The sequence below is a fragment of the Ostrinia nubilalis genome, chromosome 15 (assembly GCF_963855985.1).
Source record: "Ostrinia nubilalis chromosome 15, ilOstNubi1.1, whole genome shotgun sequence".
Taxonomy (NCBI): domain Eukaryota; kingdom Metazoa; phylum Arthropoda; class Insecta; order Lepidoptera; family Crambidae; genus Ostrinia; species Ostrinia nubilalis.
In genome coordinates this window covers 206062-215594 of record NC_087102.1, presented here as the reverse complement: position 1 = coordinate 215594, position 9533 = coordinate 206062, and the positions used below count along the sequence as shown (strand labels likewise).

The 9533-nt window shown below is 37.3% G+C and overlaps 1 protein-coding gene and 1 non-coding gene across 5 annotated transcripts in view; both read right to left on the bottom strand.

Moving 5' to 3' along the window:
- LOC135078619 (uncharacterized) overlaps positions 1–9533 on the bottom strand; it is a 38125-nt gene that overhangs the window by 27186 nt on the left and 1406 nt on the right. For 2 of the 4 annotated variants that reach the window (XR_010258647.1, XR_010258646.1), the window contains exons 2-5: positions 8333–8511; positions 7778–7978; positions 7407–7579; positions 4783–5292 (exon numbers count right to left, since the gene is read on the bottom strand). Coding sequence is in view for 1 of the 4 variants with exons in the window: in XM_063973148.1 (XP_063829218.1) it covers positions 4980–5292; positions 7407–7579; positions 7778–7978; positions 8333–8511 (866 nt within the window). In the remaining 3 variants the exon portion in view is untranslated. Of the gene's footprint in view, positions 1–4781; positions 5293–7406; positions 7580–7777; positions 7979–8332; positions 9086–9533 lie in introns of those variants that run through there. The other 2 variants (XR_010258648.1, XM_063973148.1) reach the window with 2 other exon arrangements.
- On the bottom strand, positions 393–465 carry Trnaf-gaa (transfer RNA phenylalanine (anticodon GAA)). Its single transcript has one exon. It is a non-coding gene; the product is annotated as a tRNA-Phe (tRNA).

Below are 9533 nucleotides of genomic sequence, written 5' to 3'. Positions count from 1 at the left end.
AATAAATAGGTAGGTACGTACTTCTCGAGTAAGTTCTAAGTCTAAGTTCTCGAGTGGCGACCACGGGCTGGAAGACGTAGCGTGGGCAGGCCTCCTACTAGGTGGACCGACGATCTGGTAAAGGTCGCGGGAAGAGCCTGGATGCGGGCAGCGCAGGACCGTTCATTGTGGAAAACCTTGGGGGAGGCCTTTGTCCAGCAGTGGACGTCATTTGGCTGAAAAGAAAGAAAGAAAGAAAGGTACGTACTTGCCGGATGGCCGCTTAAAAATCGTAATAATTCACAAAAAATATTAAGTTTGGCACCGCGATCAACTCTTGGTCATTAAAATATTTGAAGTTAAAATAGAAAATGGTATTCAAAAATAGATTAATTGACCAAAATATACGAAAGTGCCGAAACCCGGGATCGAACCAGGGACCTTTAGATCTTCAGTCTAACGCTCTCCCAACTGAGCTATTTCGGCGATAGCAACCATTGCGAAATTGCTTTATTGACTCTTTAGGTATGATTTTAATCGTCTTGAACTTGTGAATTATTTTTACTCAGTGGTGATTATCATTATTATTTTTTTTATATTTATTTCTAATAGACAGATTGACTTGTCCATTCGCATCGATAATTTTATATGAATCTTTTGGACAATTTTCAATCGTCATCCTGTATAGTCGCCATTTTATACCTAAATAAACGTAATATCTTTTTTACTTTTTACAAATTATTAATATTTTTTTTTTTATTTATTTATAGGATAGTCCAAGTAAGACCCATATTAATGCCATTTTATCACTATCTAATGAAGCAGTTTTAATGTGTGTTTAATTACATAGACGTTTATGAGCGAAAGCCGTAATCAAAAACTAGGTATGATGATGACCTAGTGTTTATCTTGATGTGTTATTTTCTTTACTTACAAGCATTCAACGTTATTTAGGTGAAGAAGGGAATAAAGTTACGTTGCCACTTTGAACTGAAAATTATATATCGATTTGAAATTTAAATTTTCTTACAATCCTTCCTTCCTTAGATTTTTGATTAGTTTTTTTTAGATTATGCATATTGAGTAAAACTAACCCACTCGGATTTATTTCAACTAACAAACGAAACTTTTTTTTATTTCGTTCGTGATTTTAGTGGCTTATTTTTACACTTTTACAAGCAATATAAAAAGACAGTTCAACCCACGCGATATTATCGAATTTATCTGCAAGCATAATATTTCTTGTCAGCGCACCCTCAATAATCGCAATAAACGGCCCAATAAGTGGCTATCACCCCTATTAAATAAGCGAGAACACCCTATATGGATTAAAAACTACCATTGTATTTTCAACTTTATTTTGTGTGGTTAAGATTCATTTTGGTATGATACTTTAGACATGAGAGGCACACCTGCATTTTTAGGTATATTCCGAATAAAAATAACAGCTACTGGTAATCCATGAGGGTCTTATTTCTTGGTCGCCCTAAATAATGAGCAATCGTCAAGGTTATGGTTTTAGTAACATTAATGAATAGGTAATGATGGGCAGAGAAAGTTTTAAGTCCTCTCTAAAAATAATGAAGCTTCAATCTTATAGAATTAATGTCAAGCTGTCAAGTTCCGGCGCCGCGTCTTTCCGTTCTATACATGGCCAGAACGCACCCATAGGAAACTGCTCGTGTATATTTTGGAGTGCTCCTTTGTAAATCTGTTCCTACAAACTATACACGAATTTTGCGTACTGGCTGTGTATAGTTCGCATTGTGGATGCTTGCGGCTTCGATCCAAACTATACTACACTACTTACACTTGACATAAATAATATTATGAATTTAGTTTGATTTTGATGTAGTACCTAAAATATGGAATTCTATTTAAAGTGAAATGTATTTCATGTAACACATTATTATTTTACTGAATCAATATGAAACTATTTTTTTAACACTTGTAAGTAGTTTTTAACCAACTTAAAAAAAAGGTTTTCAATTCGATTTTTCTGTATGTACGTTACCGCAGAACTCCGTCAATTATGAACCGACTTTCAAAAATTTTTTTTTGTTCGATAGGGTATACTCTTGAGGTGGTCCCATTGTCACCAAGTCAGGGTCTGATAATGGGATCCTAGGGAAATCGAGGGCAACCCTCAAATTTTATAGGCACGTATATCATTTTTCATGTTTTATCTTAAGTCCTGAAAATCATCATCTCATATTGATGAGCTTCACTTATATTTACCACTTTTTATAAAATTAATTATGCAGAAACCACAGCAGAGAAGAACACTAAGATTATTGTCTGTCATTCGTTGCACTGGTCTGGCCTTTCGAAAGAGCGCATGTCACAAATCAATTGAAATCCAACCTTATCAAAAGGCAATATGATTTAAAGCTAAAATCTCGTTTTACTTACATTATTGTACTGCTACTCATCACTAGGTGACACTAAACACATGATTCAGTGTATACAACATCTAATGCAAAGTAATAAGGACCATAGTTGAAAATCACTGGGCAAATTACAAATTCCGAAGTAATAATTCCGCTACTCTACAGTAGATGTCACTAAAAATTTAATAGATTAAATTGATTATCTATTGCAAATGATTTAAGGTTCATAATTCAATGATCTCGGCGATAGAATGAATGTTGGGGTAATACACTTTATAAAAGGAGTATCGATATTTTACAAATACTATTTTGTTTGCTATTTTAGATAAGTATTGAGCTCTGTCTAAAAGAGTTTTCCATTTCCTTTAAAATTATGTTAAATAATAGGCCTGAAATTATTACTGCAATTTAATTGTCTGGATCTACGTATGGTCGAAAAATCGTTTGCAAGTTTTGAAAATTTACATTTATACGTACAAACGAATAGTGAAAGTTAAATAAAAGCTATTAATAAAAAACTTAACATAAAAAAGTTCAACGTAATAGGAAATGATTTGAATATATTTATAAGACACAAAAATTGAACTAGGAAAATTTATCTTTTAAGTCTGTCGTTACATTCTGAATTCTTATTCCTCGCTCATTTTGCTACTGCACCATAATAATTAAAATACATCACTTTATCGATAATTTGACGGGATCTACTTTAGGACATCCCTGGCTGAGTAGCGTAGCGAACGAAGCAGAAGTAAAAAAAATTTACATGCTTATCACATTTTTTAAGATAGTCTATTTCTAGTGAGTTAAGAGAAGATTATTTTTTAAACGTGTGTGTAACACACTATTTGTCGTGCTTCCTTTACTAATTTTAATAAAACAATAAATTTATTATGTTCATTTATTTTTTACATTTATTTTATTTTATTACTACCTACTTATATTTATTTTAAACTTGTATGCACATAAAACAGTGTACATAAGGCGGACTTAATGCCTTTCGGCATTTTTAACTAAAAACCCTCTATCAAAATAACGGCACGTGCCGAAAGATGATTCAGTGTTTAAAGAAGATACGCGGATATTAATTACCATGTAATAGAAAGAGAGGTCAATAAATCAAAATGTCGAATAATACAACTACATACTCACATATTGTAATAGCGCACTCATTCCAACATTTTACGTCACGCATGATCAGTCCGTATGCGTACTGGCTATGTATATTACGGAATACGATCATTTACCTACGTCACTACAAACTATACACGGGTTTTTGCGTACTGGCAGTGTATAGTTTGGAGGAGCTTAGTAAAAAAAGTATATTCCAAACTATACTCGATTAGTTTCACACCCTTGCGTTCTGGCTATGTATAGATTGGAAAGACGCTCCGGCGCCCGCAGCAGGGAATCGAACCCGCACTCCATTCCCTCGAGCACTGTCAGTTGTCACACCCATGCCATGTCATAATCGGTCATGCATAGATTATAAAAATGTGTATTATGCTTGTTGGATTACTTAAAGCTGGGAGATAATCGATGTATTTTTTTTAACTGGCTACTTTTAACTTAGTGTTAATTGTTGAATTATTTTTGTATTTTATTTAAGTATTATTGTCTTATCGTTTAAAGTTTTAAATTTCAATCACTTCGAGGGGTCCACACCACACCGTTTGCTGCTAGGTATGTCGTTTAACTGGCTGCTGAAGAACCATTTAAAAAAAAGCTCGAATTGAATTTTACAACAGCTAGGTATTTATTAATTACTTGCGCACCACAATCGTATGTAAGTAGGTACATACTTTCTGGAATGTCCTTGTATGTCTATTGATCTGGTTTGACGAGCACCCCTACTCACAACCACAATTCCTTTCGGACAATTTACATTGCGGACTGCCTAAATCAATTACCGTAACTCAGTCAGTTTGTCCCTCCGTCCACTTCATGTAAATAGGAACAGGATCTGTCCGCCTTGCCCAATGCTCGGAAAATATACAAAACTTGACCATATAACCATCATGATATTTATTGCACATTTTTTTATACTTATCAAAAAACCCGCTCAGCTTTTCTTCATTTTCATTGATCCCAGAGCTGAGGCGTAAGACAACTCAATTAAAGCCTACTTGAAAAGTTACCTGAAATAAGCCGTGTTCGTTGATAAAATACAAAAATAAATAACCCCAGATAGTGGCATCAGCAGCGAGCCCTCTTCGGCGTCTGTCTAGGACGGCCACAATTAGCCGGGACAATACGCCTTTGTCCTGGACGAGCTGTCCTGCTGGTTGACGGACAAATAACAGGGGAATACACATAATATTGGGCTGACGTAAATTATTCACAAGGGTGTTGTGTTGTGATAGTATGTAGCTTTTATTTTCACCATTTTAATAATATCATAAAACCGCGCATGTACGAAAGCTGCAAGTGATGTAATAATATACTTACCTATCTAAATTATAATGTAAATCTGCGAGGTTTTTGGTGTTTTACAAATAATAACCCTGTATAATAAGACGATCTCCTGACGAGCTCAAGAACTAGCTGGATAAAACAATGCTTCTGGAAGGGTACGTTCAGCAATGGACTGTAAAATTAATAAAGGTGATGAGATCATTGCTGCTGCGGCGGTAGGTTGCTATCGGTTGTGGTTTCCGCTGTTGTTCCATCGGGAGTAGTGGCATTAGCGCCTTGTGCAGAAATCGCTGGTGTCGTGACCTTTGACCTTTCCATATAATTGGTGTGAATCTCGATCATGTGCTCCACGATGTACGTAACATCAACGTTCTTCTTCACCAAGTACGTGTGGTATATTATGTGGATGTTCACGTTTCGCTTTTGGTCATGACGTTTCGTAAAGGTGCATATCACTTGCATTTCGTACAAAAGTGTCTCAAGACGGCAGTATATGTATCCGATACGATACCTGAAAATTGTGAATCTTGTTTGTGTTATCACTGCCTCGAAATAGTTTAGCCTAGTAAAGTCAAAGTCAAAGTCAAAATTTCTTTATTTGTTTAGACTAATAAATAGTTCTTACAAATCGTCATTTTGCTCTTAAGGAGCCTCTACATGTCTCATAATCTTTTTACCCTACCAGCGCTTCGAGACCAACATTTGGCAAGTGCTGAGAAGAAGCGCCGCAACAAACTCAGTCACCACTGTCTGCCGGTTAATATGAATAAATAGAAAAAGCAGTAGTAGGTACATTTGATTCAGGAGCAGTTCACTGAATTTACCACGCATTCTTGTATGATGTATCTTATAAGAATGGGTATACAAAATTGCGTGGCATATTAAACAAGGTAGTAACGTGCTAATATCTAGACTTACAAATTAAGATACTTAAATACTAGGAGAAATGATTCGCATTAATAAATTTGAATAACTTGGATTGACCAGTCCCCGAAAGCAGCGCCTGTTCACAGACATGACGAGTGAACCAGCCATCGCTTCACTCGACCATATTAGAGGGAATGTAACGACCCGCCTCACTACGCCACCACCCCAGAGACATTTTAGTGAGAATGACAATTCCAAGTTATCTCTTTAAAAAAAAACTAATAATAATAAGCTAAGTAACAGTCCAGATTGAGAAGCATGACACTATAACATTAGAGAAAATTAGTTAATACATTACTTTTCATAGCACGAATTTAAATTCTTTTTAGTACGAGCATGAGAGGACCATAATCCTACTCCCAGGATGACTTATCATTAAGAAAATCACGAGTTGTATAATAAGCTTTTTTAAGCATGTGATCTTTAACTATACCTTTAAATTTATTATACGGTAGCTCTTTATATTTATCAGGGACTTTGTTATAAAAATGGATACCTTGTCCCATAAAAGTGGCAAACACTTTATTAAGTCTGAAAGAGGGTATAGCTAATTTATTTTTATTTCTAGTGTTTATTTGGTGAATATCACTTTTCTTTTTGAAATCATTAATATTTTGATGAATAAAAAGAATACAGTTCAAGATGTATTGTGAAGCGGCCGTGAGAATGCCAATTTCTTTAAACAACTCTCTAAGGGACGCCCTTGCTTTCATTTTATATAGGTATCTTATCGCACGTTTTTGCAAAATGAATATTGTTTCAAAATCTGCAGCTTTTCCCCATAGCATGATTCCATATGACATTAGGCTATGAAAGTAGCTAAAGTAGACTAAGCGAGCTGTTGAAACATCGGTTAATGACCGTATCCTTTTTATTGCAAAAGCTGCTGAGCTGAGCCTTCCCGCTAGAGTTTCTATATGGGGGCCCCACTGGAGTTTTGAATCCAGGGTAATTCCCAGAAATACAGTCGAGTCTACCATGTCAATTGCATTATTATTAAGTTCTATTTGAGTACTAACTGTTTTTACGTTGGGCAAAGAGAATTTTATACATTTTGTTTTCTTTGCATTGAGTTGTAAATTATTTGTAGTGAACCAACTTAAAACTCTTGTTAGTGCATTATTTACATCGTCAAAGTTATTTTTACTTCTATCAATATTAAAAATCAAAGATGTGTCATCAGCAAATAACACGATTTCGCAAGAGTTTCTAACAAAATATGGTAGATCATTAATGTATATAAGAAACAAGAATGGACCCAGAATGGACCCCTGCGGAACTCCCATTTTCACAGGTGACCCAGATGACAAAACACCATTTATGTCAACTTTTTGAACTCTAAAGTTTAAATAAGATTGCATCAAATTCAAAGCCGAGTCCTTTACCCCATAGTAGTGCAGTTTGCGAATTAGAGTTTGATGTTCTACGCAATCAAAAGCTTTTGAGAGATCACAAAAGACCCCTAGTGCATTTTGAGAACTCTCCCAAGCCTCGAAAATATGTTTAAGTAGTGCAACCCCAGCATCGGTGGTGGAACGACTGTTACGACGACAACGTAAATAAATGTAAGTAACGTATGGAACCTACAAGTTTGTAATTCGCGAGAAACTACCAGCAAATTCTATACACATTGTATTAAACAAAAAAAGATTGTCTAGGATTAACTCTTTATCTAGTCTTCCACAGCATCATCATTACCTGATATCACCAGAATACTTGTCAATGATCTTTTGAAGATCCCTCATACGATACTGCGCGGCATATATCTGCTGTTGCATGGCCTCCATCACGCGCTCCTTGATATCCCGGATCGACGGCTCGTTCGGGAATTCCCACAAGTACTGTCTTCGAACCGCTCCTGATTGCGGAAGCTTGAGAAAAAAAAATTCATGATAAGACAGAGTCGTTAAGCTTTTTCACTCAGTGACTACAGCGAAATAGGTTTTGTTTTTTTCGATCTAGGTTAGGTTATCTGCGTATAATTTTATTTCAGACATTTTTTTTTAGGAATTAGCAACACTGTGTGATTGTATGTCATTAAATTTTAAAACATTATTCAGTAATTTTACCTTTCCACGTGTAATCGGGAGTAGGCTCTCTTTGGTCCCGGTCTGCAAGTTTCTTCGGGCGTTCCTATACTGTATGTTTCTCCGTGTGTTACTGCCCTGAATTTTGTCCATTGTGAATTTGCGCACTTGTCTGCGCGATTGTCCAGACGACAGGGGTTTCTCGTCGCCCAGCTCTATGTCCTCCTTGTTTAACCCATTCATCTGGGCAGATATTTTAAAAAGTTAAGAAAAATTAACTAAAATTGTAACAGAGGGCAGGGCACATAGCTCGTAGAGCTGATGGCCGCTGAGGCAGAAAAGTTCTCGAGTGGCGACCATGAGCCGGAAGACGTAGTGTGGGCAGGCCTCCCACTAGGTGGAACGACGATCTGGTGAGGGGCCCGGAAGGTGCCTGGATGCGGGCGGCGTAGGACCGGTCTTTGTGGAAATCCTTGGGGGGAGACCTTTGTCCAGCAGTGGACGTCTTTCGGCTGAAGCGAACTGAAATTATGCTAGTGTGTTGTACTGATCCTCGACATTCTTGTCTACCTGTCGCTATTGTAACCATGAATGAACCTGTAAAACTTGGAAAGTATATTCGACGCTCTCCTCCAAGTACTTCTTGGCGTCGGGGTCCTCCGGGAGCGTGAAGTCGGCGGTCATCCGCTTCTTCAAGACGCGCGCCAGCTCTTTGTCGTCTTCGTCAAAGTTTTTGTCTCTGAGTTGGATGAAAGAGGCAGTCGCTGTACCTATACCTTAAATTGATTTTTCAAATCATTATTTGGTTTGTTACATTAATATTTATGTAGGTGACAGACATATTACCAGTGATGACTTATGGTTCGGAAACGTGGCCTCTCACCCTGTGATGCCTGTGACCAGAAGCCAGAAGCTCAAAGTTGGAGCTATGGAGAGGGCTATGCTCGGTGTTTCTTTACGAGATCGAATCAGAAATGAGGAGATCCGTAAACAAACTAAAGTCGCTGACATAGCCCGACGGATTAGCAAGCTAAAGTGGCGATGGGCAGGGCACATAGTATGCAGAACTGACGGCCGATGGGGCAGCAAGGTTCTGGAGTGGAGGCCGCGTACCGGAAAACGCAGCGTGGGACGTCCACCCACAAGGTGGACCGATGACATCATAAAGGTGGCAAGAAAGCGCTGGACGCAGGCCGCTACCAACCGGGTAACATGGAAAGCATTGGGGGAGGCCTATGTTCAGCAGTGGACGTCCTATGGCTGAGATGATGATGATGATGAGGTGACATATTAACACCGATTTTCACAATAAGTTTCGCATACCACCTGAATTAAAATGATTACTGATATAATTTGTAGAGATGAAACGGATATCCGGCAACTATCCGGTAGGCCGGATATCCGGCCCTAATTTACTATCCGGCCGGATACCGGATAGTAACTCACTATCCGGCCGGATACCGGATATTAAAAAAAACGACAATTTCCTATTAATAAAATGAAATACATTAATCTTTGAGGTAAATATCAATAAAATTGCTTACAATAATGACGGCTTTTATTTAAAGTCCAAAAAGTTACAAAAAAGCCATATTAAGGCCTTTCAAAACTAATTTATTTTTCTGGGCTATTCTCTCTAATGACGAATACATAGATAAATAGTAAATATCTGTTAATGTCGAAATATTGCCAAATAAAATAGGCGATTTTTTTTTTCACTGATGGTCTGATGACATCATGCAACTACACTGGTCATCACAAAGATCGACCCTCCCGCGACAAGCACTTTCAAACGTAT